The sequence below is a fragment of the Balaenoptera borealis genome (genome assembly GCF_965194805.1).
Source record: "Balaenoptera borealis genome assembly, chromosome: 5".
Taxonomy (NCBI): Eukaryota; Metazoa; Chordata; class Mammalia; order Artiodactyla; family Balaenopteridae; genus Balaenoptera; species Balaenoptera borealis.
The window spans coordinates 9391248-9405411 of record NC_138862.1 but is presented as its reverse complement, the minus strand read 5'-3'; the positions used below and the strand labels follow the sequence as shown (position 1 = coordinate 9405411).

The window sequence follows — 14164 nt, the reverse complement described above, 5'->3', positions numbered from 1 at the left end:
ATTGTGGTGGCTTCTCTTGTTGTGGAGCACGGGCTCTAGGCGTGCGGGCTTCAGTAGCTGTGGCTCCTGGGCTCTAGAGCGCAGGCTCAGTAGTTGTGGCACACGGGCTCAGTAGTCGTGGCTTGTAGGCTCTAGAGCGCAGACTCAGTAGTTGTGGCACATGGACTTAGTTGCTCTGCGACACGTGGGATCTTCCCAGACCAGGGCTTGAACCCGTGTCCCCTGCATTGGCAGGCGGATTCTTAACCACTGCGCCACCAGGGAAGTCCTACAGTAGCTCTTACGCTAACTTCTGAGGGAATGGATCAGTATAAATACCGTTTAGGATGGCACGATGCATTTTCTTCCCTATATAAGAACAGTAATACTTCTTATCTATGACCGAGTTTGTCAGTCTCTCTAGAAATAAGTTGTAAATGGTACAGTGAATTCGTTTTTCAGACATGGCATTCCCGTAATACAGGTTTTTTCATAGATATATTTATAAATATCCCTCTTCCTTTACAGTACAATAAAAGAAAACAGAAATGCCTCTGAGATTGTTAAAACAGTGAATTTGCTCGTCACATCCCTAAGCACAGACTTCCTCTGGGATTACATGGCAAGGTGTTTTGAGGACTGTTTTAGGTAAGCCTCCAGTTCAGGGGTTATGAACGTGTGGGAGGGAACTGAGGGTGTCATGGTTTCGTAGCTGCTTATTGTGGTCAGATTATACTTAACTTGCTAACGCTGGGTCGTCTCTGCTGAGTACACGATTGAATTCACTTAAAATCATAATAGAACTAAAAACAGTGCCATTGAGAAGGTTCACATGATACTGAAGCTTCCTTATGAAAGTCGAACTTCAGAAACTCATCTGTGCATTTTCTGGTTAGGTCGATCTAATCGTCTTTCTTTGCATGGTGCCCTTGGAGCCCTAATCTATTCAAGAAGCTTAGTTTTGTGGTCCTGGGACTGGAAAGAGTGTTTTTGAAATCATCAGTCATCTTAAATTCTTATTGAAATTAGTGTGTAACTGTTCAGATGAAAGCATTCATGTTCTAAGCTACTGTAATCAGCTTTCCTGTCACTTTCAATCTGGTGAATTGCACCACCTCCAAATTGCTGGCGGTGACGTGCTCAGGACAGCAAACTTTCATGTGGAGTCCTTTCCCGTGTGATTTGCGCTGTTAAGGAGGACTGATGCAATCTCTCAAACCCCATTTTGTCCTGTGAGTCATGCTGTGAAACTTCATTCTTATCACGTCCTTTGGAATGCTCTGTGTTCTCACAGTGTCTTCTGTACGTGCAACTGTGGTCAAAGCATAACTTATTAACGTTTGCCGCGGGCCAGCCCCTGGACACCCCCAGGAGAAGCAGGCCCATCCATCATATAAGAAAGCCGGAGCTCAGAGATGTGAAGTGCCTTGTGTGACATTGCACAGAAGATCAGCAGCAGCTGAGATTAGAACCAGGCGTGCCCGACGTCCAGCTGCTCCTGCCATGCCCTTTGCCTCCTCTGGTGCCAGGCCCCAGCAGGCGTTCAAACCTGTGATGAGTAAATTAATTGTAATCGGATCCACGGCGGGCAGCAAGGCCATGTTATACTGAGGCTAGAGTGTATTTTGGTGAGCTTAGTTCCATTTCAGACTTACGAGGAGTGCTTTCTTTAAAAAAAAAAAAAAAATTAACTATGAAACATTCCAGTGTAAGAAGGGATGGGAAATGACATCAGACACACATGCACCCATTGCTGAAATTATAGACCACACTTGATCATTCTTTTTCACATCTTTTTTTTTAAAGGAATAAAATGTTGCTACCCAGATAGAGCTGACTCCCCACCTTCCCAGCACTTTTCCCTCCTTTCATCCCAGCTTTTATCTGTGTCCTGAAATTCATGTCTGTCCTGTGATATCTGTGCTTTTATGACATGTGTATCCAGAAACGATATAGTCTGTTTTGTCTGTTCAAATTTTATATAAATACTATCAAGTTGTATATAACTTTTTGCAATGTGTTGTTTTGGGGGGTGGGGTGGTCCACAGCCCTTTGGAGATTTATGTACACCTAGTTCATTCATCTTGGGTATAGTAGTCCAGTGTGTGAATAAACCAGTTTCAGTCTTTTCATTGTTGCAAATAGTACTCTGGTGACCGTGTTGGTCCTGTCTCTTTACACACAGATGCATGGGGTCTCTTTAGAGCAGGCACCCAGAAGCAGAATCTCCCAGATGTAGTGGACACAGTTCTTCAGTCCCTTACCAAGATAAATGCCAAGATAACTAAGCGATAACTTACAATGAAGAAAATTAACTCAGGTTGAATTGTACTGTGATAGCTAGATGAATCCAAAATTACTGTTTTGGGAACCAGTATATTGACTTTTTAACTTATGTATCCAGTTGCCTACTTATTGAAAAGGAAGTGTTGAACTTGAGAATAAGATAAGCCCAGTGGAGTTATACTTCTCTGTGGGAGCTGAGAAATTCTAAGCAGCTCGTGGGGATGAGCTCCTGGTGACATGGAGGGAGCTGTCTCTGGTTGCTCTGACAGCAGATTGAACAGCTGTCCTGTGTTCTGTCACCAGACTCTTTCCCTGGGAACATGCCTTTGGTTTGGGGCTGGGGGCCTGGAATTGTTGCTGTTGATAGCTCCAGATCTGCTGGGTAGGGAATCCCACGTGGGCATGGACCACCCTCACCTGATCAGATGAAGTTCAAGTCAGAGTGATCCTGTTTTGGAGACAAGCAGATTCAAGACTTATTGACACTTCTCTATGTTAGATAGTTTTTGGCACCAAAGCTTAATTATTAGAACTGCAGAAGCTGTCTTTCATTACGGTTGAAATAGAATAAGCAACTTTATTGGAAATCACAGGAAACGCTTGAAATTATTATAAGAGAGTTGTTTTTCTTTCCTGTGACTCACGCAGACCCGCAAAGCAGAGTCACGCTGTCGGGAGAAGCGTCGGCCCTCCCCCGACAGTCTCGGAGCTCTGCACCCTCCTCGTGTTCCTTCTGGACGTGATCCCCCTGGTAGGTCCTCTGCTCTAAGGAGATGGCCCAGTGCTGGCTGCTATTTACATTCTGATTAGTGTTGTTGGCCTTTTTATGAACCTAAACTTACTGAAGAAATAGTTTTACATAAATACATAGCACTGTGTTAATGTTTGTTTCAGCCTGGAAGATGTAGCTGGACGTTGTATCTTTTAGGTCCTTTTAATATAAGGGGTTATAACTTCTGAGCCAGTTGTAAGTGGGCTGAGCTGAAGTTATGGAAACCAGATGATGAGCTGAGTGTCATCCGTACTAAATAACAACAGTTATTTAGGAGTGAGAGTTAATGTATGTCCTTTTTTAACGTTTTTATTTATTTATTTGGCCGCGTTGCGCGGCATGCGGGATCTTAGTCCCCCGACCAGGAATAGAACCTGTGACCCCTGAAGTGGAAGCGCAGAGCCTTAACCACTGGACCGCCAGGGAGAGTCCCAGAGAGTGAATGCATTTCTTAGTTAAAGTCACGCCCCTTGGCTAATTTTCTCAAAGGAAATTGATTTCTTTAACATAGAAATAAATGTGGCAGTTATTTTCTGCTAGAAAGAGGAAAGCCACCTGAAAGGAGAGGAAGAACATCCATTGATTTATTTAGATCAAAAAGAAATATTATTTTGTTTTCCGATTTGGGCATTAATGTGAAACACACTTACGCTGTAAAAAAAAAACTTTGAATTTTCTACTGGTTACACATTAAACCCACGTCTCTGTTTCACAGGAACTTTACTCCGAGGTGCAAACCCAGTACCTGCCTCAGGTGCTTGACTGCCTGGTGCAGCCTCTGGCCAAGAAAATGGAGGCGCTAAGCTTACCTGAACTCACGCACGCCTTGAAGACATGTTTCAAAGTGCTCAGCAAGGTGCAGATGCCGCCGTCCTACCTGGACACAGAGCCTGCAAGTGGAAGCTTGGTACGTGCTGGGAGGAGCGGAAGTGCTTCTCTGGGCTGAAGGAACCTTGTACCTTCCCGCATAGGGATAAAAACTAGAAGATGTATCGGTAATATCCAAAACACGCTTCTAAAATCCTCACACACGTCATAAAAGCTTTTAGTGTAGAAGCAACCCTGGTCATTTCACCCTCTGCCCTGCTACTTCCTGCTAAAGCCCATCACTAAGCTAACGGTTAGACATAGCTCACCGTCCAGACCTTTCTATGTGTATGTTTGTATGCGTGTAATTTTGCTTTTTTTTAAAAATATAAGTGAGAGAGTAGTCCCTGGGGCTGCCGTAACTCAGTGCCACACTGGGTGACAAAATAACAGAAAGTTATTGTCTCACAGTTCTGGAGGCCAGATGTCTCAGATTAAGGTGTCAGCAGGGTGGTTCCTTCTGAGGCTGTGAGGGAGAATCCGTTCCATGCATCTTGCCTGTCTTCTGGTGTTTCACTGGCAATCTCTGGTGTTCCTTGGCTTATAGACGCACCACCCCAATCGCAGCCTTCCTCTTCACGTGGCATCTTCCCTGTGTGCATATCTGTGTGTCCAAATTTCACCTTTTTATAGGGACACCAGTCATATTGGATTAGGACCCACCCTAATGACCTCACTTACTTGATCATCTGCAAGGACCCTATTTCCAAATAAGGTCACGTTCACAGATGCTGGAGGTTAGGAGTTCAACATCTTTTTAGGGAACGCAGTTCAACCCGTAACATACATTATTCTCTGATTCACTTTGGTTTTCATCCAAACACTATCTGGAGGACATCTTTCCATATCTGTGTACACAGAGGTATCTTACTCTTTTCTCATTTCTGCATGAGACTCTATGGTATGGCTTTACAGTTTCTTCACCTCTTCCCCTGTCGAGGTTATTCTGGTTATTTCTAGTTTTTCACTGTTACAGCGCTGCAGTCAGCATCTTCGCACAACCTGTTCTCAGGGCTGCAAGTGTTTCTGAGGGATCAGTTTATAGAAATGGGTTGCCGTCAAACCCATTTCTTACCTTAGAAAGATGCTACCAAATTGTCCTCCAAAAAGACTGTAAGAGTTATGGTTCCACAAGCAGTCTGAGGCCCATGGTCTTTGAATTACTTTTATTTTCTACTTTGTTTAGGGATTTGAAAATTCTGCCCTTGAAATCCATTTGGTGCAATGGCAGACAGGTGTGCAAACAGACTAAAAAAGCGAAGCATTCCTGAAAGACAGCTGTGTGTGTTGGTTAGTGCTGGGGGCTGATGCCTGCCCGATGGGGCTTGAATCTCAGTTTGCAAACTAATTACAGATTGTTGCTTCATTCTCTAAGTTAGTCTTTTTTTTTTTTCTTTTTTCCTAGCTGTTACAGCTGTTGGAAAAAAATATCCTAAAAAGGATGTAAGATATAAAGTTTAAGCATGTGTAGTGTACAAATATAAATAACACTATGTTTCTAAAATTGCATGATACTCAGTCTTCCCCAAAGAGCACAGTGGGTCAAATGCTGAAAAGTTTTCAGTTTAATGCCATATGAGCTGAGTAACAGTATGAGAGGTTGATTCATTAAAGGTTGAAGTGTCATCCTTTTGGAAAAGCTACAGAATATATATACGCATATATATGTGTGTGTGTAAAACATGTACGGGGGTAAACACTTTGTTCTAGCTGTCTCCCCTTATTTCGTTCCTTTGTGCCTTTATTTTACACTCAGCCCAATTTCCTCATTCATATTTTTACATCTGCCAGAAGCTGTTTCTAAATAACCCTGTTGGCCCCTGAAGGGCCTAAATAAATAAAGTGGGCTCAAAGCCAGCCCACCCAAAGAGCACGGGCCTTGGTCAGCCGCCTCGCTGGGCCGGCCGCCTTTCTCCTGCCCCCTGCGTGCCCTCTCCATTGCATTATACACGTGTACACAGGGATCCATCCTCTCGGGGTAGAGAACTGTGATTTTGAAAAGCCGGGAGGACGCATTCGTAGCCTGATTCAGTTGATGTTTGAATCCCTTGGTCTTTCGAGATACACAGTACAAACTTCCATTTTTTGCAGAGTCCAGTCAAAGGTGAAAACAGTGAAGTAATTTTAGACACAAACGCAGTGCTTCCTGGTGATGAAGACGCTTCATTTCCTCCACTTAAATCTGAAGACAGTGGCATCGGCCTCAGTGCTTCGTCGCCAGAGCTCTCTGAGCACCTGAGGGTTCCCAGGGTTTCCCCGGACAGAGACGACGTCTGGAAGAAGGGCGGGAGCATGCAGAGGACGTTTCTTTGCCTCCAGGAGCTAATTGCCAACTTTGCCCACAAGAACATCTTTGGAGTACAGCTGACGGCATCCGGAGAAGAAACCAAGTCGGCAGAGCCCGCGGGCCCGAGGGAGGAGGCTGGGATGCGGGGCCCGGCGGGCAGCGACTCGGGGAGGAAGAACTCGTGGGAGGCGAAGCCCCTCGGCGGGCCCCAGTTCAGGCAGATGCTCTCGGACCTGTTCACGGTGCGCGGGTCTCCATTTAAGACAAAGAGCTTGGAGTCACCGTCGCCTCTGCCCAGCAGCTCTGGCCGCAAGGAGGAGGAGGAGTGGGCCGTGGACCGGGTGGCCACTGACCCGGGGAGCCCGAGGGAGGGCTGCAGGGAGGCCTTCGCCGCGGCCTGCCACCTGCTGCTGGACTGCGCCACCTTCCCCGTGTACCTGTCCCAGGAGGAGACCGAGCGCCTCTGCGACGCGCTCTTCCAGCTGCCGGGTGAGAGGGCGGCCCGGCTAGAGTCCCGTGGAGGAGCCGTGGGACTCGGGCAGTGGAGGTTTAGAGACGAGCTAAAATCACAGCGGCCGAGAAGGAACTGTGTGCCACGTTTGTTTCCTTCCTGGTTTTGTAGTTAGCGTGTATGATCTGGATCTGTCTCACCAGATGGGAAATTGATGAGGCTGGGTCTGTATTTTCAAACTAGGGGTGTCTAGCAAAGCCCGTCAAAAGGTCTGGGACTGGGACTTCCCCGGCAGTTCAGTGGTTAAGACTCCGTGCTGCCACTGCAGGGGGCACGGGTTCCATCCCTGGTCGGGGAACCAAGATCCCACATGCCACGGGGCGTCGCCACAAAAAAAGAAAAAAAAGTCTAGGACGTAAAAGGTGCTTATGGTAGTCAGTAAATAGACTACTTCGTGAGACCTGCTCTTAAAGCTTTACATGTTAGTTAGCTAGGGCTGCCATAACAAAGTACCACAAACTAAGTGGCTTAAACAATAGAAATGGATTGTCTCATGGGTCTGGAGGCCAGAAGTCTGAGGTCCACGTGTTGGCAAGGCCATGCTCCCTCTGAAGGTGCTGGGGAAGGATGTGTTCAAGCCTCCTTTAGCCTCTGGTAGTTCCTGGGCTTGTGGCAGCCCAACTCTGATCTTTCCATGGTGTTCTTCCTGTGTATATATCTGTGTTCAGATTTCCCTTCTATAAGGCACCTGTTATATTGGATTTGGGGCCCACTCTGCTCATTTTAGTTTATTCAATAGTTATTTATTTGGCCATGCCACGCAGCTTGCGGGATCTTGTCTCTTCCCCAGCCAGGGATCGAACCTGGGCCCATGGCAGTGAAAGCTCCAAGTCCTAACCACTGGGCCACCAGGGAACTCCCCATGACCTCATTTTAATTAATTACATCTGCATGACCTATTTCCCAATAGGGTCACATTCTAGGGGGTTAGGACTTCAACGTAAGAATTTTTATGAGGACACAGTTCAACCCATAACAGGCAGTGTCTTAGCTCGGGCTGCCCTAACAAACTGCCGTAGGCTGGGTGGCTTAAACAAAAGCCATTTATTTTCTCACAGCTCTGGGGCTAGAATTTGAGATCAGGGTGCCAGCATAGTCAGTTTCTGGTGAGAGCTCTCCCCTTGGTTATAGACTGCCACCTTCTCACCGTATGTTCACATCCTGGGTGGGGGGCAGTGGTAGGGGGCTCTCTCTGTTGTCTCTTCTTATAAGGGCACACCAGTCCCATCCTGAAGGCCGCACACTCAGGACCTCATCTAGACCTAATCACCTCCCCTAAGCCCCACCTCCAAATACCATCACATTGGGAGTGGAGGCTTCAACATGTGAATGTTGGGCAGACACAGCTGAGTCCATTGCAGGCAGTGAACACTTGAAAGAAAAAAGGGATGGAGGAAAAAGTGGAAAAGAAGAAAGAGTGATTAAGTTGGTAGGAGCAGAGGGTGAAGATTTCTCCGCTTGTCATTACCTTAAACGTCCCATGCAATTTGTCTCTTGGCTCATGAGCTGCAAATGACAGTATACTTAGAAGAAATGCATTTAGAATTGATAGCTTCAGTATATTTTCGGCCACTTTTAAAGCTAATGGCATGTGCCCTACCACCAAGAGGGCTTTGAAAACACGTTTTGAACTCTGCACCAAAAAAATGTGATTTTGACTCTGTGTATATTTCAAAAAAAGTTTTTTAATTCAAATTTTACTATATTTACAAATTTTTTAAATGACATAAAAACAAACATTTCGAATCATTTCAAAGCCCTGAGACCGACCTTTGCAGAATTTGAATAATCTGACAAGCGCATGAAACCAGACTTGGTCTCATTTGTCCTCTGGCCCTGAATGGGGACAGCGTATCCTGTCACCACCAGAAGTTTATCACACTGCTGTCCAGGTGACTTCCCGGATCTAAATGTCTTAGAGACTGGCTCCCAGGTCCGTAAGCGAGTTTCATGAGGTTTTGTCTGTCTCTCTCTGTCCTCTCTGGTTGGCTTCCTTTCAGGAGCTGGCGATGCCAGTTTTCCATCTTGGCTGAAATCCATGATGACCATTTGCTGCTGTGTGACTGACTGCTACCTCCAGGATGTGGCCATCTCCACCCTGCTCGAAGTGATAAACCACTCCCAGTCCCTAGCACTTGTCATTGAAGACAAGATGAAACGCTATAAAAGCTCTGGGCACAACCCATTTTTCAGCAAGCTGCAGATGGTGACAGTTCCTCCCATTGCTCCAGGAATATTGAAAGTCATCGCAGAGAAAACAGACTTCTATCAGGTATTTCCCATCCAGAGGAGGGTAGCTGGGACCCTGGGACCCTTTTCCCAGACTCTTTATTTGAAGTTGTCCCAAAAGTTGTAGCGGTGGTGACAATATGGTGCCTTGGGTGGCAGCCGGTGAGGGTGGCTGGAGACCTTGCCTGCCTTGTCCATCCCTCTAACCCAGGCTCCTGGCACAGTTTCTGTTCCCACAGCAAGTGTTCAGTAATATTTGTGTTCAGTTTTAGGCTGACCAGACTCCATCTGGCAGGATTCCTAAGTTATCTAAATATACAGAAAAAGAGACTCTGTCCTAATTTGTGAGGTTAGAGGCTTTGAGGTTATTTACCCTCAAGGAAAACTTAGTTCGTGTCAAGTGTAAAAGCGATTGTTGCTGAAGATGGTGAGCAAGTGTTGTCCATCTTTTGGGGGCACAGAGTAAGAAAATAAGGTAGTATAGGGCTCATTTAATTGCAAGAAGCTGAAAGATACTCCAGCTAGCTCATGAAAAGAAAAGTTACCTGGTTATTTCTGGTAAATGAGCAGGCCTGTGGTTTAGCTTGTTGCTTATTATAAAGGTAGGGGGAGCCCGTGGAAGTCCAAGGGCGGGAGTGGAATGCAGCTGGGTCTCACGGGGTCTCACCTGGGAAGCTGTCAGGTCCCGAGGCTGCTTGCTCTGCAAATCTCCATGCGGACCAGGACCTAACTTGGTTGCCACTTGACCTTCAGTCTGCCTCAGGACCCTCAGGCTTGATTCTCATAGCTAATGACAGTTGCATCACTTTCTTACAATTCTGAGCTAACTGGCCAAGGCTATTAAATAGGCAGTCGGTGGGGCACCCTTGGGTCAGGTGCCTTCTGCCGTCCAGTCGACCACAGCAGTGACGCAGGCCAGGGGGAAGGGGTCGTGTGGTATAGACAGGGACCAGCTCACTCACTGGGGCCTGTAGATGGAACACATTTCCCCTGCAGGTGGTCGGGACAGCGGATGCCCTGCAAACTCGGAGTTGCTAAGGAAGAGACATTTTAGATGTCGTATGTGGGAATGAGGTACTGGAATTAAACTGTCCTTTTAGGTCTTGACAGCCCGTCCTCTGAAAGGCTTTCGAAATGGGCTGGCTTTTCACGTATTGGAGATGAGGTCTATCAAGCAAGTCATGTAATTGAGGCCACCTCTCAGCTTTGTTTCCTTTTTTATTTTTTAAAAAAAACCAGCATTATTTAGATATAATTCATTCATTTAAAGCACACAGTTCAATGGTTTTTATTATATTCCTTGTTTTCTATGTGTCATATCTTTTTTCCACCTATTTCCCTTTTACTACTTTCTTTTTCATTAAGTGAATATTTTCCAGTGTAATATTTTAATTTCCTTAATGACTTTTACAATATATTTTGGGAGTTATTTTTTTTAGTGGTTACTCTAAGGTTTACCATATACATCTTATCAGAATTGACTTCACATTCATACTAAATTCCAGTGAGATATAGAAACATCCCTCTTGAATAGCTCTATTCCTCTTCTAAACGTATGGGTCACGTTTTCTTGTATCTTTGCGTGTCTTATAATCTTTATTGAAGACTGGACATTTTAGGTAATATATTGTTGTAAATTTGTATTCTGGCACCTCCCTCCCACGCCACCAGTGACTCGCTGTCTTTTTTGTTTGTTTAGTGACTTGACTGTTTTAGTGATGTCTGTTTCCCCTGCAGTGTGAGGCCTTTGGCGCTGCTTCTTGGAGGGTTCAGTCTTAGGAATGTGCAGCCAGTCTGAGATGATAGTGATCTTAGCAAGATTCTCCTTGACCGTCTGCTTTCTATTCTCATTGACTGTCCGGTCTCTATTAAGCTCTGTTGGTATCACACCCAGATGTTAAGCTCCACTAATCACTGGCTGATTGCTCTATTGTTTTCAACAATGCCCTGGGGCATAAATTACTCCACAGTCTGATCCAATGAAATTTACACTCCTCTCTCAGGTAGTTTTTTGAGGCCAGTCTTTGAGATTTGTTTTGACACAGGAGGATTTTTCCTAGCTCTCTGTTTCCCTGGTTATTTCTGGTAAATGAGCAGGCCTGTGGTTTAGCTTGTCGCTGTCATGGAGCTACCAGCCTCCTCTTAATTGCTTACCACCAAAATCTCTGTGGTTTTTGAGAGCACTCCTAGACTTGAACACATACCTATGCTCTGTTCCAAATAAACTCATTTCCCTTATAGAGAGCTATGCAACTCTCTGTTTTATGGCTTGCCTCTCCCCCTGGGCAAATCCTCTGAATACTATTGCGCAGGAAGAGCTGCGGAGACTGGGACAGTTGTCTGTTTTTCTTGGCGCAATATCCCTACAGGGTGCTGGGCAAGGGTGCTAGCCTCTGGTCTTCTGAGTGTGCCTCTTTTCCTCTCCTAGCACGTAACTTTTCCCTTACAAGCAAACTGGAGCAAGAATGATCTGGACCCCAGTATTCTTAGCCTGCTGTGCCTGGATAGAGCCTCCATGCAAGAGTTGGGGCAGAGGAGTAAAATGCCGGTGGCCTGTTCCTCTCAGGGAGATGCAAAAGCCTTTGACTGGGAGCTGGAAGGAGGGGGTGCCCATCTTCTTGGCCACACCCTGCCAAGCCAAGCTTGATTGAGAGGTGGATAGGGGTCATGGTTCAAGTGGCACAGACTATTGCTACTTGTACTGGAATTTTCGTAGACTTTCTTGAGTGTTTCTTCATCTCTTGAGTGCCCTTAGGATAATTTCCAGCAACTCTAAATGGCTGGCTGTTTAATTTTTTTCTATAATTTTCACTGGTTATGGCAGTTTTGCTGGTAGAGGGTCCACAGTTTGTGCAGTCGAGCCCCATTTATGATGTCGGGTCCTGGAAGATCCTGGATTTAATTGCTCTTCAGCTTCTGCCCCTCATTCTCCCTGTCTCCTTCTTACCAAACTTGAGTCACAGTAAAGATCTTGACTCTGTAGAACTTGCAACCAGGAACAGGGCCAACGGTAAGCACGGTGACTGGGCAGATCTTCCCTGGTGCTGCGTACATCACAAAGCTGGACATAATTACCTCGCAGGCACAGGGGAGAAAAGAGAAGAAAGAGTTGAGTCCATGAATCCTTGGAAAGCTATTAATAAAGATGGTAGCACTCAATACTTTCCCCTTGTTTGGTGTGAAGTATACTTTTATGAGTTCTTTCCAAAGCCTTGATTTTTATTTTGACTCAGATTTAGTACATGCCTGAGTATCTACTACTTGCCAAGCACGGGAGCATACGTTATATATTATCAGGGTCTCAAGAGCTGGGTGTGGCTGGTACCTGCCCACATTGAGGTGCTGGAATTAGAAGTGGTAAAGCAAACTGCACAAAATAACCAGGATGTGCCCCCGGTTCTCGGATTCCAGGTGTTGGGCTGGTTCCACATCTTCTAGCCTTTTTCTCATTCCCATGGAATGGCCCACCTACCAGCTTTCCTTCTGCACACAATGCGAATGAGAATAAGGTCAGATATCCCAAGAATACCCTGCCCTTTCTAGGTTGTAAGGCAGATTGCCAACCGCTAAGAAAATGTCCAGAACATAGGGATTGAGAAGGCTAAGACAGATGAAGGAGCAGGGGTGTTTTTGTGATCAACGTCAAGTCTCAGAAACCCTCCAAAAAAAACCTGAAACCTTCCAGGTGGAGCACCTTACTCGTACATTTGCCATAGGGGCTGCAAGTAAGGGGACTGCTTCACTTAGTCGGAAGTTTTGTATCAGAAGTTTACAGGTAACTTGTTAATTGGAAATCATGGCCCCTTAGATAAAAAAATAAATAATGGTTAGTGGCTCAAACCAGTCAGGGGTTAATTTGATCTGTGCAGAGAAGACAGTTTTGTTAAAGAGAAATAAATGAGCCAAAAGAAGTTCTTTGATCTAAGATGTACATTATAAAAAGTTATAATCTGTGAGACATCATCTTTTTCCATGACCCGGAAGAATGCCTTCAGAAATTCCCCTCCCGGAAGCGGGCACCAGCCCTCCTTTTGAGTCTCACCCTGGTTGGGTCAGGCGCCCGCCGTGCTCCCTGGGACTTGGGGAGGGGCTGCAGCCACTTGCAGACCTCATATGTTTAAAGCGCTGAGATGAGGGCTGGGGAGATGAAGGACTCTATATTTGGGATACAATTTGTGCCCCGAAGGTGAGCCAGGGCATCTGCCACAGCGTTGTGCACAGAAATGGGAACAAACAAGTTTGGGGAATGAAAGCTGAACGTCGGCTTGAGCCAGCCCTAGGTGGTAAGGTCCTATGGTGTCTACCTCAGGATAGCGACCACCGCAAATCCACCAAACTTCCTAGAGGGTGCGTCTCTGGAACCCCAGTGCTGGCATGTAGGGAGCCTTGGTGTATGCTTGTTGAAAGGGTGCCTCAGCTGATAGGTTCTTGCTTCCGGATGATTCCCCTCTGAAAGTGAAGGTCTGGGCCAGAGCTGCAGCGTTCTGAGCTAGTCTCAGACATCCAAGTTTAACCTATCACGTTGCGCTTGCCCGGATGACTCCTGAGGGGTCTGTACTGTGGTTTGGGTTTGCTTCGCTCTGTTCTGCTTGGTGGTGGTGGTTCTTCTTTGTGTACTGAGGATTCTCCCATAGCAAATGTAGGCAGAAGCCAGTACCTGGCGGCCGGGACTGGGCTGCCACAAGGAGGAAATGGGCGGGAGCTGCCTGTGTTCACACTGTCTCCCCTCCATCCAGAGGGTGGCTCGGGTGCTTTGGAATCAGCTGAACAAGGAGACCCGGGAGCATCACATCACGTGTGTAGAGTTGTTCTACCGCCTGCACTGCCTGGCCCCGACAGCCAACATCTGCGAGGACATCATCTGTCACGCCCTCCTGGACCCTGACAAGGTGAGTCTTTGCAGCTGACAACCTCCCTCTGACATCGGTCCTGACACCGTGAGCCCAGACAGACTTACCTATATCCGGCCGGAGTCTTTCTGGGGCTCAGTGGACATCCTGATTAACAGGCAGGGCTATGGCATTAGTAACATTTTTTTTTTTTTGGCTGTGTTGGGTCTTCGCTGCTGCGTGCAGTCTTTCTCTAGTTGTGGCGAGTGGGGGCCACTCCTTGCCATGGTACACGGGCCTTTCACCGCGGTGGCTTCTCTTGTTGCGGAGCATGGGCTCTAGGTGCGTGGGCTCAGTAGTTGTGGCTCGCGGGCTCTAGAGCGCAGGCTCAGTAGTTGTGGCGC

At 46.5% G+C, this 14164-nt stretch overlaps 1 protein-coding gene across 7 annotated transcripts in view; it reads left to right on the top strand.

Moving 5' to 3' along the window:
- Positions 1 to 14164, top strand: part of DOP1B (DOP1 leucine zipper like protein B) — a 107966-nt gene that overhangs the window by 49726 nt on the left and 44076 nt on the right. For all 7 annotated transcript variants that reach the window (XR_014245094.1, XM_082393564.1, XM_082393563.1 and 4 more), the window contains 6 exons: positions 508 to 627; positions 2914 to 3016; positions 3753 to 3944; positions 5996 to 6680; positions 8703 to 8974; positions 13668 to 13820. Coding sequence is in view for 6 of the 7 variants with exons in the window: in XM_082393564.1 (XP_082249690.1) it covers positions 508 to 627; positions 2914 to 3016; positions 3753 to 3944; positions 5996 to 6680; positions 8703 to 8974; positions 13668 to 13820 (1525 nt within the window). In the remaining variant the exon portion in view is untranslated. The remainder of the gene's footprint in view (positions 1 to 507; positions 628 to 2913; positions 3017 to 3752; positions 3945 to 5995; positions 6681 to 8702; positions 8975 to 13667; positions 13821 to 14164) is intronic.